Here is a 25150-nt window from a genome sequence, read left to right on the forward strand (position 1 = left end):
AAAGTTCAAAATAACGGCAACAAATTATGCATATACACTATAATTTTGAAAACCCAAGTTTTCGCACCCCCTGGAATATCATCTCACCCCCCTGGTTGGGAACCCCTGATCTACACTCACTTTAACGCCAAAGCCACTTGGCTAGAATCCAAGACCTGCTAGGGATCTTCCCACTCACAATGAGATTTCCCCAGAGAGTGTGCTGATTTTACATTTAGCAATTAGTTTACCAAAAGGATCAGCTAGGCTGGACAGTGTATTATCCTGCACGTACTGTATTAAAAGGCAAGCAAAGGGATTGTTATCCTATTCAGAGTTATATTATTATTACACTGGATCATTCCTATTTATCAGCTTTGGCTTAGAATTGGAAAAAACTGGGTTACATACTAACTGAATTATATACTGAAAGAAAATAATTACTTTAGCATTACATTAATTTGAATTGTTGAATTACAACTAGATTCTGCTCTTTGGATAGTAGAATGATTCAGCAAGAAAGACAGACACGTCTCTAAATTCATGCTAAAGCAGAACCCCCCTTTGGTTTATATTCTGCAACTATTAGATCTCTCTTCCATTGACCGTGAGAGAAAGTTGGATGAAATGTTCAGTAAGAGATCTTTTAAGGGAATAAACCTGGCTTAACTTCAGATAAATAAATAATTTAAAATATGTATTATAATAAGTGGGTGATTTTAATTATTTAATTATATTATATTCCATTCTTTAATGTATTACAAATGATTTGCTTTACTAGGTGTCATTAAGTAGATTCCTCAGCATGTTTCCTGTCCACTCCCAGCAGTTATTTCAATATTGCCTTACATAAGGTGTGATTTTAAGACAAGGGATTCTGAAGATTCGTTCTAGATGCAGAACTTAAATGTTCCTTTATCTACAGGATGATGATGATGCTTATCTCAACAGCAAGGTATGCAAGGTAACGCTATCTGCTATTCAGTCAAAGGTGAACACTGTTGCACCCAATACAACTTACTCCCCTAGTAATCAGTTCTTGGAGGGGGTATTCCAGCTTGCTACCTTCTGTTTTCTTTAAATTAAAAAGAAAAGAGAGGTTCTGACTGATACATGGGCAACCTGTTTTAGCTGGCCTGTAGCCTTTTACTGGCAGTAGCAGAATATGAGTGATAGGGCAATTCAGTCCCCAGAAACAGAATTGAAACGTCTGAATAATAATGGAATTTATTTCCAAGTAAGTGGGGGAATATTAGAATATACAACATTGCCTTCTAAGCAATAGCTTTCCAGTAACCTCTCTAAAAGACTTGGCTCTGTACCCTGCCTGTCATTTCTTCCCTGTCTTTTCCCAGCGAAAAGAAATCAAACTGCAAGCAATCAGCTTATTTTTTTTAAAAAAAAAACGCCACAGAAAAACAAGACTGAAACAGCACAGCTCAAGTGATTTAAAGATCAGTGCTCAAACTCTGTAATGGTATAAAATCCCTTTGGCTGGGGAAGGAGAAAACCCACACACACTAAAGCAGCTTAGCTGGTGCTCCTGCTAAAGGCCTTTTGCTTTCTTCCACCAAATCTCGAGCCTGTTAGGCAGAGGGGGGATCCACCCAACAAGCCAGGCAAGCATTTGCAGGGTTCCTGCCTGCCTGCACCTCTTAGTCCAGGGGTAGGCAACCTTGGCTCTTTTATGACTCGTGGACTTCAACTCCCAGAATTCCTGAGCCAGCATGGCTGGCTCAGGAATTCTGGGAACTGAAGTCCACGAGTCATAAAAGAGCCAAGGTTGCCTACCTGTCTTAGTCTGACCCACAGCAGATTAAAAAAAATTGAGGAGTTTGTCTCAATGGAGTTGTGAACCTAGGTAACATCTAGCAGCTCACAAACATGCTCATTCATTAAAAGGCTCTGGTAAGTGTTATGGAATCAGCTCCTTGTTCCAATAAAGAAGCACAGCATCAGAACATAGCCTGGATGGGGACACTCAGGTTCTGCCTCATGAAATTTTAATTCCAAAGTGGAGGGGAAAAGAAACAGAATAGAAATACAATAAAACCAGTATCACTTTTTAACATTAGCAAGAAAAATGTATAGGGTGGGCGATGGGGAGCAGCAACACGCTTTATCTTTGAATGAAAATAAAAGCTTGATTTTAAAGATTGATGCTTTGTATCTGATGGTACAACCCTATTTTATGTAGGCTTACATGGAAGGAAGTTACAATACTTCAAAGACACTTACAAGTAATGCTGCAATCCTACGCTTACCTACTTCAGGGTGAGTTGCATTTGCTTTTCTTGAGTACATATACCTAGGACCCCACGGTCATAGGATTGTACCCTTCTCTGGACTGATCCTATGCAGTTAGTACATAGAAAAACTATTGAAGCATGAAACACAATATAGTATTAATTTTGCTAAGTAGATAAGAGTATACAGTAAATCACATTGTATACCATATTTATACAGCATATTTTTAAAGTGGTCCATGCATTTTTCAGGTTAATACCTATTAAACTCTGAAATGAATAACAGAAAATACCTGGATCTTGATATTGGCCAGGTTAATTTTTTTTCTCAATAGCCATGGAAAAGTTTTTACAGAAAGGGAAGTACAGCTGCAATTCTGTATCATTTTCCATACTGAAAAGATAAGGGATTATATTTTATAGTATTTAGAAGGATTAATTTTGTAACCCTGCTCTTAATGACTACTTCATATAATTGGGATTTAGGAATCTGAAAGTGAAAAGACTATTATCACATCTACCCCTTTCCTTGGAATATGAAAAATTCCAAACCTAGGCATGATTACTTAGAGGTTGAATATCCTATTGACTTAAGGGGGCTTATTGCAAGTAATATGCTAAAATGGATTGTAGCCTATTTCCAGGATGCTAAAAGATTTACTTAGCTTTGTTTTTTTAAAATGTAAATGCATTTCTGTTCCCTCCTTCTTTTTTCTTCTCTTCTTTTATCTCTGGTTCAATCTGGCTGGTAAGATCATTTTATTCCTAAATCATAAAATCCTGGGCAGTGGTGGGGAGGACTCAGCAATGACCACGGAGCAATACTTTTCTTTATAAATGAACTTCCAACCACCAAGCCACCAAACTGAAGTGAACAATGTTGCTTAAATAGGAAAAGGATCTACTATCTACTAGTTGTGTACTCAACAAAATAAGTGAATGAAGTGGTCTTCCACATTGTAGTGTGGCTGTGTTTCTGCAAAGTCAGTCCCTATGGCTAGCATATAATTTTGCATTGAATGAATCCGTAAAAACATTGATTGAATAGCCCCAATGAGACAATTAATAATGAATAAAGTAAATTGCAAACACAGCTGTTTTGCAAATTCCCTCTTACCAGATATTGTTCTTAACTACCTTTCTCATATTGTTACTGACCCATCCTTCTCAATACCTGTTCTTTCCAAGATTAAGAATTTTTAAACACAATGAAGGGAATAGCAGAATTTATTTTGCTCACCGAATATATTACTATACTGGTTTAATTTGTTCTTTCCGTTTTCTGGCTGCCCTTCTTCTCCATACAATATCAGATCCTGCACATGCTCCACAAATGGAGGACATGAAATACAGTGTCAGTTATTCACATAGGCACCGCCCCATATAATAACAATATTAATAATGATTATGGTCACCAAATAAGACAATCTACCAATGGAGCAATTTAAATAACTCAATAAACATTATATAAAATATTTATATTTATATTTATATATATATATATAAAAACAAAATAAACAAAAACCACTGTCTTTGCAGTCGGATATTCCGAGAGGGGAAAATAATAGATTCCAGTAGGCGAGGCAGGTGTGTCACTCTTTCTACGACCTGCGCGCCCGTTGTTTGACTCCACACCTTCCAATAGCTCCTGCTTGAAGAGTTCAAGGCTTCGGAGTCTTTCTCTCGGCAGGGCCTGTTGCCGGGGTTTCTCAGGCGCGGACTGCGGACAAGGCCAAGGGCTGAAGCCGGCGAGCGAGGAGGGCTGGCCTTGTAACGTTTCGGGGGCCGCCCTCGGGGTATCGCTGCGTCCTCGCCAGGTCCCCCCTCGGCCCGCAGCCTCCGCGCTGTAATCCACGCAGGTTCGGCGGGGCCTTTTTCTGCTGCTCACAGGTCGCCTTCGCTGTCACTGGAGGTGATGGAGATGGCCGAGGAAGCGGCGGCTTTACTGGATAGGCTGGCGGCGGGACTGGCGGCGGCGCCGAGCGGCGGTTCGCCCGCGCTCTCTTCCTCCGACGGCAGCGACCGCCCAGCACCCTGGGAGGAGAGGCCTTGTTGCTGGAGCCTGCGAGAGGGAAAGGAGAAGAGAAACGGTCGTGACTCGAGCGTCGGTCGCCACGAAAGGCCACCCGGCCTCCGCTCCCTGCTTCTGCGTTACGAATCCCGCTCCCCAGTGCTGGTTCTGCCCCTCTTCTGGCCCTTGGAATTCGGATCCAGGGCCGAGTTAAGACCCCCGAATGGAATACTCCACTCATAACCAAGTCTGTTATTGTTCCCCTCCACCGCTTTTTCTCCGTTAAGTCAACAGCATGGATTGCATGGGAAAGACTAAGATACTGTTTTGTCTTCCGCCATTATGTCTTCACTAATCACTTTGTGTTGCATGAAACATATTGATCTGTTTCTTCATTTCAGTACTCAGTTATAATATAATTGATGACAATCCCTCCGTGTTGAAAAGTCCAAAGAGCAGTTCCCTCTTTTTTTTTTTAAAAAAAAAAAATCCTCTGCATTGCCTCCTCACCCAAAGACCACATTCTCCCCTTCCTCCACCTACTGCTGCCTTATCATCTCCAGCATTTAGCCCACTTAGCATCATTCTGCCTTCAAGGTTACTACAAAATCATAACCTCCCCCCCATCTTAAGACAAGCCTCCACAACATCTCCCCTCTTAATGGCAGCTACAACATAACCCAAACATGGCCCGGTTACAGACAGGAGGCTGCAGAAACTTATTTTCAACACAAAGGTCCAATATCTTCCCTGAATTTTCTGTCTCACATATAGAAATTATACACAAAATGTATATTTTTATTGTCAAATAGGATGCATTTTTACAGTCAATGTCAATGATTCCCCGTACACATTTGTGTAGCTTTCTTGGCAACATTAAGAAAATAGTTTGCCACTGCTTTTTTGGAGATTTCTTTTAAAAAGTATTGATTGATCTTACTCCTCAGATTTCCTGTGCTCCCTATCCCACTATTAATTAGGTCTAAGCCTGATTAACTATTGGTGGAATAAGGCGGGCTCGGAACTGCTACTTATAAAGTTGTTTTTGGCGTAGTGAGATAGAGACGAACATGATATGTTTTGGTCCTATCAGCAACTAGCCCTGGAGATAATTATCATTTTGGAAATCTTTTGAATAGGAAATATTCAAAAATATATTTCCCTTTTTTTTTCCTAAAAAAAAATCATAAGTCAGATGGGGCAAGGAGCATGGCCAGTCGATGAGAGATATCTATGGCCCTCTGGTTACTCAATCTTAGCACAAGTATAATAAAAGCTGGCATGTTATATCTATCCTAGATGCTAATGTATTGAACACAATAGTATTTTGGAATAAACATAGTGTAAAATATTAAGATTCCACACAATTACATTTTGACAGCTTTTCCTTTTGTTTCTTCCTCTTCAATATGAAGCTTTAATCATTAATTTACTACAAATATTATTGCAACCATTTATGGATTCTAAATATTGATTGCTTTTGAAATCAATTGCAGTCCAAATAACAATTACAGGCATAGTGGGTCAGTGGTTAGAATGCAGTATTGCAGGCTAACTCTGCCCATTGCCAGGAGTTCAATCCTGACAGGCTCAAGGTTGACTCTACATTCCATCCTTCTGAGGTCTGTAAAATGAGGACCCAGATTGTTGGGGCAATATACTGGAGGCAATATGCTGATCTGCTTAGAGAGTACTGTAAAGCATTATGAAGAAGTATATAAATCTAAGTGCTATTGCTAAATAAAATACAGCAATCGTCTTTTTAAATGACAGTAAACTGAATCTTTAAAAAGTAAAACATTGTAATTACATCAAGTTTTAAGAATTTGAAAAATATAAGAAATACTTATCCCCTAAATAAGAAAAATGATTTTGTTATGGAATGAGGCTGTGATGACAATATACAAAGTTGTTTTATACTGGCATTTCTCATTATTCAAGCAAGTAGCCAGAATAAAACAACTTGGTATATTAATATTACAGCCTCACTTCATAACAAAATCTTTTTTTAACATCTTGATTCCTGATCACATTTTGGAAATCTTTCACTGAAATAACAAAGTCTTCCTAGCTGGTCTCGGTATATTTGTGACATGATTTTTCAAGGATACTCTGAGATAATATACCTGATAATAAGTAGGAGAGTCAGTTTGATGTAGTCACTAAGGAAGGCATCAGGCTAGAAATCAGGAGACTGAGTTCTAATCCCTTTTTACATGCAAAGTGATCCTGGGCCAGTCATGTCTCTCAGCCCTAGGAAACAGGTATTGGAAAACATTTCTGAAAAACCTTGCTAAGAAAACTGCAGGGACTTGTCCAGACAGTCATCAGGAGTCAGTAATGACTCAAAGGCCTGCCCACCCCCCACCCTCTCCCGCCTTCACAGGCTTACTCACACTTTGAGGTAATATAAAGTCCAGGTCAAGGAAAACAGATTGAAGACCAAATAAAATGTTTTAATGAATCACCTAATTTGATTTTGGCCTTAATCCCACATGTACTTACAATGGCACAATCACAGCTTGACAACACCAGTTGTTCTCCTTGGCTTCACAACATTAACCTCATCAGCAGGAAGTCTTAAATTATCATTAGTAGTACTAGTATACATGCAGTGTTTTCCCTCTTAAGCCAACATTATGCCACCATGGTTAAGTTGTGTTAAACCTTTAAATGGTTACTGTTTTGTGGAGGTGAAGATGTGTGCTGTAAGCATTGGGAGGCATAGCTATCTGGCTTGACCTTAGGTCACTAGTCAGCCTTTACTACAATCATTTCTCTCCCAGCTCCCAGTCTCTATCTCCACTTTATTTTCTAGGTTCCCATTCCTGTCAGTTCTTTCCATATTTCTGACAGTTAACTTCTCTCCAGGCACCCCAACAAATAAAGCAGAATTGTACTATTTTAATCCAGGAGTAAGCATGCCACATTTGTATGAACTCATTTTAGTACAGTAATACCCTGAAATGGATTTTTAAGATGTAGCATCCCTGCATTTCCTTCTTCCAGAGAATAATGATGGCTGTTGAAATGGGTTTTATTTGCCTATTTAATTTTAATTCCTTCTCTGCTCACCTTTAGTTGCCCAGGAGCTAGTTTGTTTTAATTATTTTTCTCTATCAAACCCAGCCAGTTGAACAATAATACCGGGATCTGATTTCTTCCTTCTGCAACTAATATCACCCTGATGTTTCCCCATATCTTTCATTTTATTGGGGGGATGATCAAATGGGATGACTGGTTGGTGGGGGGGGGAACAATCCAGAATCCTGAAATAAGCCACCATATCTTTGCTGTGATACAAAGATGAACATCCAACAATTGAAAGAAGCTGTACTTGACAGGATAGCCTGCAGAACAATTGCCTATAAAGTCACCAAGAGTTGGACACAACTGAACTGTTTTTTGCTATAGTGCCCTAAATGGTGGATGGTTCTCCCACTGGCTGATGACATGCTGAAAGTGAACCAAAGCAGAACATTTCAGTCACCAATCCTATTATGACTGATACCCTCAAAACAGGGCAGCATCATTTGGCAAAGCCTAGGAACAGATACAATACAATACAATAGGGATTGACATCAGGGTCAGTAGTTGTTATTCTGATGTTGTTAAATGCCAACTCAAGGGTAGATGGATAGCACTTTTAACTCAATGATGGGGAGTGGCCCATAGTAAATAGTGTTTCCAGCTAAGCTACTTGGAGGTTTGTTTTGGGAGGAGAGATTTTCCTACACTTCTAATACTTGCCAGTCATTTTTGGAATCCAATATATATACTGTTTATTACAGTATATATAATGTCCCTTACAGACCTCATTTGCAAAAAATCTCACCAATGTATCAATTTAACCTTTGCATCACAAAATATCTTTACGTTCTGCCATATTTTCCCCATACCAGTTTCTCTTACACAATGCAACTCTGTGTGTTATCAATGTTCATTTTCTCTGCCTCCTCATATATAATCTCTATCCTAGGTAACATCTACTGTACCTCTTAACTTCACAGCAAGACAGACCACATTCACCATAGGTGATATTAAACTCTTATTTCTCTTCTTCTATGATAAGTTTTGAATAGATCAAAAATTAATCATTATATAAAAAATAAATATAGGGTAGCCTGCAGAACAAGCCTGTGGCCAAGATAGCAAAAGAGACTTTCTTCACTTAAAGTTTGGATATGTTTGAGAATCAGAGGACGGGCATAAATAAAACAGAGATTATTCTTGCAGGCTTCTCTGGCTAACTCTCCTCTATTACAAATAAATTGCTGAGCATAAAAGTCTATTAAATACCCCCTCTCCCCGCTATTTGATATTTACCCACAAGACTGGGTCAAATCAATTTGCCATTGAAGGCGAGAGAGAAGATGGTACCCCTCCACTATGTAGATGACTGGCATAATAGCTGAATTTATTTATTTTAGTATCAGTGATGGTACAATGTCCTAAATAAGAAGCTACAGTAACTTAAAGGGCATAGAAGAGGGAGTATGGTTGACAGAACTATGTGTTTAAACTATAGAGTCTACACTATATATTTTATTTATATTCTGTCTTCTGTCTTTCATTCAGGAGATCAAGGCAGCATACTTCCATCTTCCTTCTCTTATTTTTTCCCCCACAACAGTTCTCTGAGATAGTTGGATAGAGAAAGAACAATTAGCCTAGAGTCATCCATCTAGTGAGCCTCTTTGGCCGAGGGTGATCTAGAACTTAGGTGGGCATCCCCAATCCTTTTCCAATATTTTAACTATTACACCATGCTTGCCCTCAATTTGTGGTCCAGGTGCCATATGCAGATACCCCATATTCCCCCAGATTAAATTGTCCATCAACAATAAACTCCAACACTCTGTCTGCTCTCTATGCCTTACCCTGCTTTCCACTTTGTAAGTGAGATGTGGATATGAGAACTTGATGAGAGGAATGCTTATATATCTCTTTTAGATCTGTGAATCAATGGAGATAACAGGGGACGTAGATACCTATATATGTGTTAAAACACATCACAGATAAAGAATTAAATTTTCTCTGCCCCCTTAATTTTCAATATTTCCCCCATCTAACCATTTTACAGTCCCTGCTATGCTATTCTAAGAATTGGATGGTTCTCCCCCAAATATTTATATTATATCTTCAAATGCTGTATGTTTTGGTTGTTGCATTGTACTGGTATTTTTAGCAGTGTCACAATATCTTGGCTGTTTCTTTTTTAGAAGGCATTTCTCACTTTATAGAAATGGGTTTAATTAGAAATGCTTTGTTTTACAACCTCTCCTATTCTCATTATATATGAATATAATTATATGGTTTACTAGGTTTTTCATTTGAATTAAGATCTTATATAATCATTTGATTTTTATTTGAAATAATTCCTATATAATACTAGAAGATTGAAAGTCAGTAATATCTAGAATATCTAGAAGGTTTATTATAGGATACATGAAGGAATATGAAAAATACATTTTGAGACCTGTTACAATATATTTTCTTTGTTATGCCAATTGTAAAGGCTACACATGTCCTACAAGAACATATATAAATATTTATGCTTTCTTTTTCTTTTGCAAGTAACAGTTACTTCACATGTAAATTCAGTATTAACAAAACTTCACATCATAGATACCGGTATGTCTGAGGAATAAATATGCTACCCCAAAAAATGCAAAGCACCCTTTTAAAAATATACCTATCAAAGTATTTAAGAAAATGGTGTAAAAATTGTTTCAAGGGAAAAAAAAACATTCAGAGCTGAAATAAAATATGTGTATAAAATACATTTCTAGTACTACTATTATCTCACACTTTCATCAAGCTATAATTGCTGTTATGCCTGACTACTGCTCTTAGAACAAAGAAGGTAACTATATTAATCTAGCAGAAGTGGGCAATGTGAGTGAAAACAATATCCACAATTATACTGTCAAATAATAACAGAATACCACAAATAAGATTTAATTGGGTAAATTCTTCCTGAAATTACATTTTCCAAATCTATTCTGGATTACACTAAGGATAAATAAAAATACATGTATGCATCTGAAGTCTTAACATCTTATCTGAAGTAATTAAGTTTTTGATTCTTTATTTCAAACTATTGTTTATCTTCCCAGTTCCAATCATTTAAATGAAAATAGAACTGGATTGTGTGTACATGAGTTTAAGAAGACATTTTTTTCTACTGTGAGGATACTATCTTTCAATTACCTGTTCCTATGAAACTTAAAATGATCTTGCCCATCAATTGTACAAATAACCCTTCTAAACACTTCTTATTTTTATACTCCCTCTTATTTTACATAACATTTCTTTATATTCATTATATTTATAAAATCTAAACACCCATAGAAACAGAAAGGATATTTTATGAACTTAGCTTTCAAGACAGCAGAAAATAACCCATTTTAATTGTACTTCCAAATTTACAGAACAAAAAATATTTTATTTTAATTACTTTAAAAAACAGGCACAGGCAAATTATGGAAATGATTACCTAACTAAGCAAGATATGCTGTATTCTTTGTCTTCATCTCTGCCCTAGCTGTATCCTAACCACACCAAACATCTAAGCCTTTATTATAGTTTTGCTTCACTGACTTTTTGTGGTCTTAGAAGATTTAAGGAAACCATGTACTTAAGGCTGCACTTTGGGAAATGCTAAACTCAGTGATATTTGGTTATCCAGTTCTGTTATGAAAAATAGCTTATAATTAATAAGCTAATTCTTATTAATCATCTTAATGAAAATTCAAGAATTTAAATGATGGTATTACCCCAAATTAATTTTCTCATACATTTTGTCCTTGAGATAACTTATGTTAGGAACAATACATTCCAGTTAAACCTGGAAAAATTCATATTGCCCAAGTAAACTTCGGATTAATATAGAATTTCTCCAGGAAGTATATAGGAAAAGATAGTATTTTAGTATAGCCCCTAGCTGCGTATCATGTCTCATAGATTTAAGTTGAGTATTGTGGAAGTCAATAGGACCAAATTGTTTTACATTCCTGCACTTTGACACAACAGAGTCATGAATGGGGAGCCATTGTTTGCCTCCTAAAAAATAGAGGTCATTTGTGCTAATTAACATGTCTAAATGGATCAGAAATTCTCTTCTATTAGAGCAAGGCTTTTATTTAAAGCACATTCTTTCCTTCTTGGTTTATTCCTTATTTATTCCTATACAGGCATGCATACCTTAAAGTGTTTTATCATAAAGCCACATACACTATCACCTACATTCTACAAACCATTACAGTTTGTAGAATGGGCATATCCTAGCTGCCAGCTATCTTCACAGAAATGGAACAAAGGATAATGATTTGGCTTCATGAGAAAGATGTGTGCTTTATACTGAAGCTGTTTAAATAAAAAGCTTTAAAACTTAAGATATCATTATTTTTAACTCTTTTGGTAGTTTTGCTGCAGTTGAATGTACATATGCTGTAAAGCTTTATTTGTCTAACAAAATGCAAGCTTGTATGTTAAACCTAAGTAAGCCATATTTTAATAAAATCAAGTTAAGTTGGAATCCCATATATGTTTTACATTTCAGTTCTTGCCTTTGTTCAAAGTATATGTTGAATAAATAGTAGAAATGAAAAATGTCAAAGAAAATTACAATTATGAAAATTATAACGTTTCATTTCATTGGAGTTTAAAATTGTATGTTACACAATTGCCATAATTTCTTTGAATTTTTAATTAATTTAAAAATCATTTTGCAGTTTTTTTAAACTACATCTCTTCACCTGCTACTAAAAGATGTTTCAGAATGGAGTTCAGCTATGTCAAATAATTGCCTTAAAATATTATATATAAAAATAACCGCCATTATATACTTACATAGAATTTCATTAATTCTCAATTTTGTGTATTCATTGATATTTAATTGTTAAAAGTAAGCAGATAGCAATATATTAATCTGTAACTCATGTCTTCCTATTGGGAGTATTTACCTATGAAAATTCTTTTTAAAAATCCTTCCTTAAATGAGTACAATAGGAAATAAAAAACATTTAAAATTAATAAAAAATTACTTTGAAAAGAAATGAACTGCATGCAGTTAGAATGGTTACTCCTGCATACATGTCAACAGTGAAAAGCTGTGCCTGTCAAGCACATTTGCCTTTGCGATCCTCAAAAAAATGACTTGTTAAATAAAAAATCCCAGAGGCTACAACAGACCACTATTCCTGCAAAGTCAAATTTTCTGATTCCATGTTGACAACTACTGTATATCATAAAAGCAAAACTTCAACATCAACAAAACTGACATCAATCTATATTATGAGCATGGTGGAAGGAGCCCAATTCATCTCCTCGCTTCCTGTTCCTGTAGAACCAGCTAAGATTTTTGAGACAGGATTTCAAATAAGGAGACTCTTTTGAGCATTTTTGGCAAATAACGATAACAACAATAATAATTTAAACAACAAATCTGCCTATCCCAGGCCCTGGAGAAATATTGAATAGGTGGACAAAAATGCAAAATCCATCTGACTGACTGACTGTGCGGCCATAATCATAACCATATCACAAGTGTGCAGAATATTCCTCTGACCTCTGATTAAGAGTTAGGAGCATGGTCTTTCTTCCAGATAAATACGCTCAGGATTACAACTGGGTTCCAACCCTGTGTATTCTGGAGCAGAACTCACAGAAACCGGACACCCGCACCGAACGTGTAAATAGAAAATAGATCCTATTTGCATTTTTGGCTGGTCTCACTGGAGTCTCCATCACAGGAGAACCTAGCCTAAAATGAGGCTGGGAAACGCATAGATCCAGTGGATTTAACGAGCAGTGCCAAGCAGCCCATCAAGTTAGGACGCAATCAGATTTATTTCTCAGGGCACGGCGTGCTCCTTGACACTCAACAACCGCAAGGCTGACCCAGGTTTAGCCTGTGGCTGCTGGGTGAATCCCGGGCAGAGCTCAGCTACCCGCCCTTCCCCGTCGCCTTCCTCCTGCGTCCCGGCTCCGAGCCACTGACCTGTTCTTGGCGGCGGCGGCCCGGTCCCTTTGGCGCCGGTTTTTGAACCAGTTGCCCACCTGCGTGGGGGTGAGTCCCGTGGCCTGGGCCAGCTCGCGCTTTTTGCTGGGGTTGGGGTAAGGGTCCTGCAGGTACCATTCGCGGAGCAGGTGCCGGGTGCGCTCCTTGAAGCAGTGCGTCTTCTGCTCGCCGTCCCAGATGGTGCGGGGCAGGGGGAACTTCTTGCGCACGCGGTACTTGTCGACGGGGCCCAGGGGCCGGCCGCGGAGCTTCTCGGCCTCCTGGTAGTGCGCCTCGAGCCAGAGGGCCTGCAGCTTGGCGTGCGACTCCTTGGGGAACTTGTGGCTTTCCAGGATGTGGTAGAGCTCGCGGTAGTTGCCGCCGTGGAAGGCCACGATGGCGCGGGCGCGGAGGACCGACTCGTTCCGGTTGAGCGCCTCGCACGCCGCCGGCGCCACCGGCAGCGACCACAGGAAGCGCCCCAGGCGCTCCACGTCGCCGCTCTCCTCCAGCGTCTCGCACACCCCGGCCACTTGCTGCGGGCTGAAGTTGAGGATCGGCAGCTGAAACATGGAGGCGGCCGGCTGGGCGGGCTCCTGGGCCGAGTCGCCTCTTCTCCTCCGCGGCTCCGGCGAATGGAGAGCTTCGGCCCTGCCTTCGACGCCGGGCTCCCTGGACTTCGGCGCCCGCCTCTTGTCCCCTGAATCTGGAGCCCAGCCGGAGTCTTGACTCTTCGTCTCCTGGACGGGCGCAGAGGGGCCAAGAAGGAGGCGATCTGGCTCTCCAGCCGAGGAAGCCAACGCCGCTCTCGCCTTGCTTTTTTTTAATTTGATTTTACTTTTTTAAAAAATCCCTTCACATCGACCCTTCAGACGGTCGCTCGGAGGACATGTAACAGCAGCAGCTGCAGCGCCGTCGCTGCCGCACGCGTGCTGCGCTCGGGCGCTGGGAAGCAGAATGCCCCGCGCTCCGTCGGTGGCCTGAAGTTTGGGAGGGAGGGAGGAGGAGAATGTGTGTGTGAGAAGGAGGAAGAGAAGGGAAAGAAGCGAAGGAGGAGGGAGGGAGGGAGGGAGGATGAGGAAAGCCCCCAGATGCCCCCAACCACGGATCTACCCCCCCCCCGCACATTCTTCGCCGTCGTCGCCTTTTCTGCTTCTTATTTGCTGCTATTGGCCTCGCCAGATTGGCTGCCCCTCCGTTTCCATGGAAAAGGCCGCCTGCCCATCACTGTCAACCTTCTGCCAATCAACGCCTGGAAAGCCAGCCAACACGGGAGCACCGGCCGGGCTGGGAGAGAAAAGGATGGTCTTTCGCTCGCTCGGTCGCTCCTCCTGTCTCTCCCAGCGGTCGAGAGCGCTCAGCTGGGGGCGGGGGGGGGGGAGGAGAGGAAGGGGCGGATTTGGGGGAGAAAAGATCGCGGGGTGCGGGGTCGAACCGAAGGACGCGGAGAGTGGGTTCTGCGGGCTGAGCCAAACGAGCGGGGCGGACGGGAAGAAGTAGCCCGGCAAGGGGAGGTGCGGGCCCGAACTGGGGACGCCGCGGTTTCTACTACAGATCCCGTAAGAAAAGAGGTGAGAGAACAAGAGAGGGCGAGGCTGCCCAGCCAGTTAACTTGCCCGCTGCAGGGGGGGTGGGTAGCAGTATAGGAGACCTCTAGCAGGATAGCCGGCGGGGAAAATGTACCTTTTCATTATGTTACCACTTTATACTTGCACCTGGCAGTGGCAGGACCTGAATTTGAAACTCCTGCACGCCAAAGCCCAGGTCCGTTTCCTAACGTAGCGGGCTCCACAAACGCACATCCTGAAAGTCCGGGCGATGCAACTCTTTCTCTTCATTTTCAGCTTTCCTCTCGGTCTGGAACCCCATTGGCAGGGAACTGCGGAGTAAATGGCGTTGATCCTAACGCTCGGTTCTGAAGGATCTGGCGCGGAACAGGCTGGAAACCTGTGGCGGATCGCTGGAATATTAGAGGGTCGTTTTGCCCCCAGATACTGGGGAGGTAATGAATGAACACGCGCACATACACTTCACACCTGCGTTTAGCCTATAGCAGGGTCCTCAGTCAAGAGATTGTTTTTTTTTTAAAAAAATAATCAGAGTTATGGAAGGCATCAATGTAAGCCAATCTACTTCTTGCTGAACCAAAGTTAGTTCTAAGATTCAATGGCTGTACTGTCTTCATATGATAGAACATGGGTTACAAGTCAAGTAAAAGATCTTCTGGCTATATGTGAGCATATTAAACTTGGTTTGTTTAGGTTGTTTTATGTTTTTGTGGTGAAAGCATGATGTGTAAACCCAGTCTTTTAGTTATCTTATACTTCGATTTGTAGCGGGAACACAGAAAACAGCCAATTTGGTATGCGGATTAACTGCGTTGTGTAAATGTGTGTTTCATCAATTTCTGATGGGTGAAGCTGCTTGGATCAGCAGTCTCAAGCTAACAAAAATGTGTCCAGTTAACGATGTTTCAATCTTCAGACACCTTTGCCTGGATGACTGTGAGTCCTCATCCACACTTGAAATTTACTTCCAAGAGTGAGGAAGATAGAAGCCGTCCAGGAGACTGAAATTCGCTTTCCCGAACAGTTGAAGGTTTCCGATACTGATTCAATCATTAAAATCTATTTTTAAAACTGTGAAATAATATTTGGAAACCATCGGCTTTTTCTCTTCATTGGGCATCTAGGAACCCCGTTAGCGACCTTTCTTGGTGGGATCCTTCCCACCCCCCTCCACACACACACACACACACTATTGGCTTCCTTAATTTGTGCCCAACCGGCCGCCAACCCCACCATTTCAGATCACATCTTTGCGCTCCAGCAGCCTCGAATAAGCATTCAGAAAATCCGGGAAAGAAGTGAGAAGTCATTTGTAGGTCAGGACAAGCAACTTCCAAAGAAATCTTTTACAGTATTGAGCAGATCTTAGTGATAAGGATTAATTCCGCCCTCTTCAATTTAATGTTAGGTAAAGGGCCCGTCCCTCGCTCGAAATGAACAAAAAGAACCCCACATTTACTATAATGCTTGGGGAAGTTGTTTTTAAAAAGAAAAATAATTATCATTTCGGATTCGGTGTTTTCGTTCCCTGGAGAGACGTGAGCTGCAACTTTAGGAGGAGGAGAAGGCGATGCAGGAAAACTGCCCAAGGTGTCCAATTTATTCTAGAACACCCTGCCCTCCCCCAGGGATTGGCGGTGGTTACATCCTCCGATTAACGGACAAGTTGATCGGGACCGTGGGCTTCGTATTTCAGCACATCTGAGCGTCCTTAGGTTGCGGGAAGGCTCGCCTCAAAAGCCAATCTAAGACACCTCTTTTCCCTGCCCAGAACATTAAAGAACAGCGTTCAAAAACGGACACCCACCTCTTAATATTTGGAAATGAACTGAATAGTAACTTAAGGCAGAGCCTTTTAGCAACACCACGTTGCCTGGCTTATTATTAATCCTTTGCGGGGGCCCAGTTCTCAAAAGGGATGTTCTCTTAATGGGAGACTTGGGGAGATTTCTTTCCTCCTCGTGGAAGAGTTGGGAGGCCTTAGAAATGCGAATTATAAGCAATCGCCGTGGAGATCGTTTGGCGTGTTCTTTTTGCGGTGAGAAAAAAAAACAACCCCTCCAGCTTGAGACGCGAGCAGCGATCTCTATCTGGGGAGAGAAAAACCTGAGGCTGGAGGGAGGCTCTTCCACCTCTTTTTTTCTCCAGTATCAAGCACCCGGCGACTTTTTCTCGGGAAGATCTGGCAAATCAGGCGGCAGATACATAGCGCAGATAGTTTGGAGGTGTCGGGTCAGATTACTGCACGCCTGGCTATGCGCCGACGTTCATTCTGACGGATAAGCCTGATATTGTTTTCACATATCTACCCCGTTCGCTCGCGGGGAAGGGGAGGGCAGGGCGGGGGGGGGAAAGCCCTCTGAGCCGTTGTCATCGTTTATGCGAAGCTTGCAACTAGCGGGACGGCAAGCCTTTCGGTGTCGCTCGTTTTCGTAGACGCCGTCGGGAGAGCTAGAGCAAAAGTCAAGAAGGAAAAGGGTGCGTAACCCATACTTGGGAAAAGTCGTCTTGGAGGCAGAAGCGCCAGACCCGCGCTAGGCAGGTTCACCGATCCGATCCGTTTCAAACAGATGTATTTGGATTTAAAAACAAACAGAGACGTCAGTCCTGGGCATGTTTATTGATTCTGCGGTATAAACCTCAAACTGAGGGCAAGAAGGCTTATTCCCCAGGTTCTGGTTCCATAGGGCTGCAGCCTTAAAAAGATGTATAAAACCTTTTTTTTTTTAAAATAGTAAACTCATGGCATCCAAGGAATAATCAAAGCTGAATCTACAAGAAATAGGAAGAAATGAAACTGTCATGGTTCCGATAGATGAAACCCTTCAAAAGAACTTCGAGGCATTGTTTACCTTAAAGAATCTTTTATTCAAGAAACAAAGTATGGGCACTACATAGTCGAAACCAGAAACTAAATTCCCCTCCCCTGGATACAAAGTAACAAAGCGCAATTCCCTCCTCCAATAAACAGTCATAAATCACATTCCCCAATTAGCTTGAAGCACGGGCTTTCTCCCCAGCTCTCCAGCCTGCCAAAACACTACCAGCTCTGGGCCCAATGTCCTTGGGTTCCCACGACTAAGTTATTATTGTTATAACTAGTTGGACTTTCATCCCTATTCCCCCTCCCAGCAGCAACTAATTCTAAAAGCAATAGAGAAAATGACTGCATTTCCATCTGTTGTCAAAGCAAGAACATCCGATGTTAGCACCCTTGACAGAAACATTTTAATGGCCTTTTGCCACCTCCCACAAATATTCGTAGAATTTCAATCTTTGGGGTTAATTTAATTAACAGATGCAGATAACTAATTCATCTGCTTTATTTGGAATGTATTAGATATTGATGATTTTCAGGAAGGATTAAAAAAAAGGGGAGACATGAAAAATATGCTGCCTATTGAAATTCCATAAGAATTCCCACTTTGAAAAAGTATATTACTCTGGAGATTTTAATTAATCTCAATCTGAAATGCACTGAGAGATCCCTCAGAAGAATTGATACCAATACAACTTATTTATTTATTTACTATCACCTTTGGGACAGGATCCATTGATCCATTAAATAAACCTTACTTTTTATACATTTATCCAAGAAGCGATTGCACATACCGTACTTTAGAAAAAAACAAACTATAAACTGGACTTTGAAGTAAATGAGTTTAAGACTTGGAAGAAAGCCCCTGTGGACAGTTTGTGTGTAGCTTTACACCGTATCACTTCAATCATGTTAGTCTGTTGTAGCAGAAACAAAATCTTTGTACACTTTATTCATAAAGTTTTGGCATAAGCTTTGGTGCACTATGATTGTTTCATCAAATGTACTGAATGTTCTCTATTAAAAGATGTACTCTATTTCTGAACACCCAGGTATAGATCAAGAAGAAACAAAACATTTGCAGGTATACTTAATTATCTGTAAACATTGATCATTTAGAAAACAATGACAAAGTTATCATTGCATAGACTAAGACAAGTGATGGTACAAAACCTTGATCATATTTATTACAGCCTAAGGGTACAGGTGTGTACACACTTATCTGGAAACAAGTTCTTTCTAATATACTATACATGAATAGACATGTGTACAGGATTTTGGTACAATAATTTATGTTAAAGAATAAACAAATGTCTCCCGTTAAAATCAATGGTTCTTACCTTGAGCCAGGATTCTTGAATCTTATTTATGTGGGGAAAATATCTGATTAATTTTTCAGATAATTTTTCAGAACTGGCTGTTTAGTACCCATATTTTTTTCAATCACTATAACAGCAACCAAGGAGATAGTGAATTGACTGAAAGACTTTCAGTTCCTGTTCAAAATGTTCTGATTTAACTACCTAGTATTTATTTTCAGAGCATACTGTATTTACTCAGTTTGCACTCATTGTGTATTCTAGCTGCTTTCCAGGGCAAACCCCATTCTTTACTAGCACTGATTATCTTACCTAGTTTGGTAATGAAATATCTGCAAGAAAACAACCAAGTTCAAAGACCATCAAGGACCCCACCCTAACCTAGGTTAAATAGACCCTAGTGGTTGCATTAAGTATTTGCATAATATAGTATACTAAATTTGCCTATTTCAATATAACATATCAAATTTGACTAATACTATGGGGTGAAGACACCCTTCATATCTGGTGACTGCATTGACACACCTCTCCCTCAAGCATGAGTGTGAGTATAGGCAGACACTTTTAATATATCATCTTTAAATCAGTTTCTGCATTGGCAGCCATTTTTTTTTCTTTAACTGTTTCCACAATTTGGAAGATCTTTTTCTTACTCATTTGTTAAACGAAGCAGAGAAATGATCCATAAGATTTTCAGCAGACATTTATTGGGATGTTTGGTAAATGCAAGCTTGTACCTACTGTATTACCCTTCTACACAATTCCTTGCTGTTATGTTTCAGTCAGCAATTCATGAACGGCCTCGTTTTCCATGAAGGCCTTCCAAAGAAATAATACAAATTTTAGATTTAGATTTTTAGATTTTATTAAATTTATACCCCGCCCTTCTCCCGGAGGACTCAGGGCGGCTTACAGCCAGTTTAAAACAGTAATACAATACAAAATTTAAAAAGATTAAAAATAAATATTTAAATTTGGCCGCTTCTACTAAAAATTTAATTTAAAACCCCTTTAAAATACCCCTAGGCCAGTCCTGCCNTACTGCACGCCTGGCTATGCGCCGACGTTCATTCTGACGGATAAGCCTGATATTGTTTTCACATATCTACCCCGTTCGCTCGCGGGGAAGGGGAGGGCAGGGCGGGGGGGGGAAAGCCCTCTGAGCCGTTGTCATCGTTTATGCGAAGCTTGCAACTAGCGGGACGGCAAGCCTTTCGGTGTCGCTCGTTTTCGTAGACACCGTCGGGAGAGCTAGAGCAAAAGTCAAGAAGGAAAAGGGTGCGTAACCCATACTTGGGAAAAGTCGTCTTGGAGGCAGAAGCGCCAGACCCGCGCTAGGCAGGTTCACCGATCGGGTCCGTTTCAAACAGATGTATTTGGATTTAAAACAAACAGAGATGTCAGTCCTGGGCATGTTTATTGATCCTGCGGTATAAACCTCAAACTGCGGGCAAGAAGGCTTATTCCCCAGGTTCTGGTTCCATAGGGCTGCAGCCTTAAAAAGATGTATAAAACCTTTTTTTTTTTAAAATAGTAAACTCATGGCATCCAAGGAATAATCAAAGCTGAATCTACAAGAAATAGGAAGAAATGAAACTGTCATGGTTCCGATAGATGAAACCCTTCAAAAGAACTTCGAGGCATTGTTTACCTTAAAGAATCTTTTATTCAAGAAACAAAGTATGGGCACTACATAGTCGAAACCAGAAACTAAATTCCCCTCCCCTGGATACAAAGTAACAAAGTGCAATTCCCTCCTCCAATAAACAGTCATAAATCACATTCCCCAATTAGCTTGAAGCACGGGCTTTCTCCCCAGCTCTCCAGCCTGCCAAAACACTATCAGCTCTGGGCCCAATGTCCTTGGGTTCCCACAACTAAGTTATTATTGTTATAACTAGTTGGACTTTCATCCCTATTCCCCCTCCCAGCAGCAACTAATTTTAAAAGCAATAGAGAAAATGACTGCATTTCCATCTGTTGTCAAAGCAAGAACATCCGATGTTAGCACCCTTGACAGAAACATTTTAATGGCCTTTTGCCACCTCCCACAAATATTCATAGAATTTCAATCTTTGGGGTTAATTTAATTAACAGATGCAGATAACTAATTCATGTGCTTTATTTGGAATGTATTAGATATTGATGATTTTCAGGAAAGATTAAAAAAAGGGGGAGACATGAAAACTATGCTGCCTATTGAAATTCCATAAGAATTCCCACTTTGAAAAAGTATATTACTCTGGAGATTTTAATTAATCTCAATCTGAAATGCACTGAGAGATCCCTCAGAAGAATTGATACCAGTACAACTTATTTATTTATTTACTCTTACCTTTGGGACAGGATCCATTGATCCATTAAATAAACCTTACTTTTTATACATTTATCCAAGAAGCGATTGCACATACCATACTTTAGAAAAAAAACCCTATAAACTGGACTTTGAAGTAAATGAGTTTAAGACTTGGAAGAAAGCCCCTGTGGACAGTTTGTGTGTAGCTTTACACCGTATCACTTCAATCATGTTAGTTTGTTGTAGCAGAAAAAAAATCTTTGTACACTTTATTCATAAAGTTTTGGCATAAGCTTTGGTGCACTATGATTGTTTCATCAAATATACTGAATGTTCTCTATTAAAAGATGTACTCTATTTCTGAACACCCAGGTATAGATCAAGAAGAAACAAAACATTTGCAGGTATACTTAATTATCTGTAAACATTGATCATTTAGAAAACAATGACAAAGTTATCATTGCATAGACTAAGACAAGTGATGGTACAAAACCTTGATCATATTTATTACAGCCTAAGGGTACAGGTGTGTACACACTTATCTGGAAACAAGTTCTTTCTAATATACTATACATGAATAGACATGTATACAACTACATTGTAAGGATTTTGGTACAATAATTTATGTTAAAGAATAAACTCATGCTTAAATGTCTCCCGTTAAAATCAATGGTTCTTACCTTGAGCCAGGAATCTTGAATCTTATTTATTTATGTGGGAAAAATATCTGATTAATTTTTCAGAACTGGCTGTTTAGTGCCCATATTTTTTTCAATCACTATAACAGCAACCAAGGGGGTAGTGAATTGACTGAAAGACTTTCAGTTCCTGTTCAAAATGTTCTGATTTAACTACCTAGTATTTATTTTCAGAGCATATTTACTCAGTTTGCACTCATTGTGTATTCTAGCTGCTTTCCAGGGCAAACCCCATTCTTTACTAGCACTGATGATCTTACCTAGTTTGGTAATGAAATATCTGCAAGAAAACAACCAAGTTCAAAGACCATCAAGGATCCCACCCTTGCCTAGGTCAGGGGTAGGCAACCTTGGCTCTTTTATGACTCGTGGACTTCAACTCCCAGAATTCCTGAGCCAGTCAAACTGGCTCAGGAATTCTGGGAGTTGAAATCCACGAGTCATAAAAGAGCCAAGGTTGCCTACCCCTGGCCTAGGTTAAATAGACCCTAGCGGTTGCATTAAGTATTCGCATGATATAGTATACTAAATTTGCCTATTTCAATATAACATATCAAATTTGACTAATAATATGGGGTGAAGACACCCCTCATATCTGGTGACTGCATTGACACACCTCTCCCTCAAGCATGAGTGTGAGTATAGGCAGACACTTTTAATATATCATCTTTAAATCAGTTTCTGCATAGGCAGCCATTTTTTTTCTTTAACTGTTTCCACAATTTGGAAGATCTTTTTCTTACTCATTTGTTAAATGAAGCAGAGAAATGATCCATAAGATCTTCAGCAGACATTTATTGGGATGTTTGGTAAATGCAAGCTTGTACCTACTGTATTACCCTTCTACACAATTCCTTGCTGATATGTTTCAGTCAGCAATTCATGAACGGCCTCGTTTTCCATGAAGGCCTTCCAAAGAAATAATACAAACAAGTAAGCATTGCCAAAACAAAAAAACAAGACTGGTTCTATCTAGTTGTATTTGCCATCAGTATGGGACAGGTCATGATGGGAAGAACTAAAAAAAATATGAGGTGGCATTGTATTTCAAAGAAATGGTGGGGTTAAAGAGACTGCATTGCATGGATATGAGTTTGTTAACAACTCCCTGTGGTGAGAGGCAGCTGCCAACAAATTGGAAAGGGTGGGTGGTAGTGTGCCCCTTTCTCGGAGGCCAATTTTGGATCCTGAAGTCCTAGGTAACTCATGGCTATTCTTCAACCTTTCCTTTTTTGAAAGGTTGTCAAGGCAGTGGTAATGGATCAACTATGTAGCACCCTAGGAAGAAGCTTTGAAAGACTCAAAGTATATTGGGTTATTAATAGATAAGTGGATATGATATGATATGATCTTGAATCACATGTGAGGCTGATATTGCGTTATAAACTCAAATCTGAAATAGAAAAGATGTTCTGTAGGAATGCTTGTGCTAAACAAAGATCTTTTCTTTAAATTGTCTTAGTAATAGATACATATGCTTAGCAATATATACAATATTACAATGAAACATGCATTTACTAAACAGTTTGGCCTACATTTAGCAGTCTCTCAGATACTTGTAATTTTAGTTTCTGAAAGAGATGCTGTCCTTGAAGGGAAGTCAGTTTCATAGTGTTTTAAAAAGTGAAATATATTTAGTATTACCTATATATTTGAGCTGATCTGTGGAAGGAATAATTAGAATATCCAATTTTGGAGGGTCAATGGGCCCAGGTATTAAAAATATGAAATATGATTTAAAGCTAAAACTAATTCATCAGACAATATTATTTGGATACAAAGAATATTTAAACTTTTTATATTGGCCATGGAAGCAATATTTAACTTATATCATTTGATTTTGTTTTGTTATATACTCTGGTTTTGGTCTCAATATATATTGTATATTAATATGATTTTGAAAAGACATTAAACATCTCAATGTCATGTTGAATTGCATTTTTTAAATATGGAATTTTTTCATATTGTGAAGAGCTTTAGCTTTGCTGTATTGAGCTTGGAGTGCTGCAAAGATGATAGTTTTATGTAATTGGAAAGTCAGTCTTCAGATTTTAAGAATGGTATTAAAACAATGGTTTAATAATCAGCATATTCTTGGTATTTCTTTGCTTCAATAAAACACCACTTGTTATTTTTCTTGTATTTTATAAAATGTTCTTGATTAATTTAACTTTTCTTGTCCTTTATTTGGAATATGGAACTCTACCAAAATAAAGATACAATTTTTAGCAGTCTCTCCCAGTAACCAAAAGGGATTTTCTAGGTCTGTTTTAAAAAATATAATTTTGAAATCACCAAAAAGATTGGGTTTGGCTTATCCTTGAGTATATGCATTATTGTAGTACTTTCTTTAAGAACTGATATATCCCATATATACTCAATAGATAAGCCCATTCACAGATAAACTGACCATCAAATTTTTAATCAAAATAACATGAAACATGGATGAACCATGTACTACCTACAGACAGACCAACTGTAAACATTTAAAAAAATGAAAATTTTGAAGGTTGATTTATCCACAGGTAATGAAGTATCTTGGTTAAAAATTGGAGGCTCAGTTTATCTATGGATGGGCTTATATGTGAGTATATATGGTAAATATAAGAATATATATTATTATTTGGTTGTATATTGGTTGCATATTTTGATAATCATTTAATCAGTGCAATTAAAAACAATTTATGATTGGCCAATTAGTTGATATTCTTTGTTAATAACATTTACAACATTGCTATTGTCATAAGCAGTTACACAATTAATTTGCTCTATATTATTTGTAATTCATATGTGATCTTGGAAGGTAAATTATCTGTCTTTCTGCTTAAATGATTCTGCTTGACTCTGTGCTATTGCCAGGGTAACATCAACACACACACACACACACACAAACACACAAACAGAAAACACTAACAAAAACTTTATTTCTATGCTGCTTATTTACAAAGGCTCTGGGGACATAACAATAAAAAAACAAATAAAAAGAATCCTCTTATAAATAATAAATGAACTCACCTGTAAAATAAATCAAATAATAACTATTGAAAAAACAAAATATTATTGTAGAAGGAGACCAATGAATCAAATATCAATTAAAGGAGTAAATGCTATCTTAGTTTCAGAAAATAATAGTTTACCACTTGGACATGCACTGAAATACGGTAATACTAATTAGCAATCTAATTATATATACAAGGTCTGAGTAAATATG

General features: G+C 39.2%; 1 protein-coding gene across 1 annotated transcript; it reads right to left on the reverse strand.

Annotated features, from left to right (window-relative positions):
* Window positions 1–4109: 4109 nt before the first annotated feature.
* SIX6 (SIX homeobox 6) lies at window positions 4110–13812 on the reverse strand. Its single transcript, XM_015819901.1, has 2 exons — window positions 13241–13812; window positions 4110–4287 (listed from the first exon to the last, which is right to left on the reverse strand). Exons 1-2 carry the CDS (start codon window positions 13810–13812, stop codon window positions 4110–4112), a joined length of 750 nt encoding a protein of 249 aa, XP_015675387.1.
* Between the last annotated feature and the right edge of the window lie 11338 nt (window positions 13813–25150).

The sequence above is a fragment of the Protobothrops mucrosquamatus genome, unplaced genomic scaffold (assembly GCF_001527695.2).
Source record: "Protobothrops mucrosquamatus isolate PMUCROS unplaced genomic scaffold, P.Mucros_1.0 scaffold1014, whole genome shotgun sequence".
Classification (NCBI taxonomy): Eukaryota; Metazoa; Chordata; class Lepidosauria; order Squamata; family Viperidae; genus Protobothrops; species Protobothrops mucrosquamatus.

Bases quoted from the DNA above. Each gene is read 5' to 3' on its own strand.
- SIX6 (XM_015819901.1), bottom strand. From the start codon at position 13,812: ATGTTTCAGCTGCCGATCCTCAACTTCAGCCCGCAGCAAGTGGCCGGG. The intron at 4,288-13,240 runs GTCAGTGGCTCG...TCCCTCTCGCAG, and splicing joins GCCGCCGCCGCCAAGAACAG to GCTCCAGCAACAAGGCCTCT.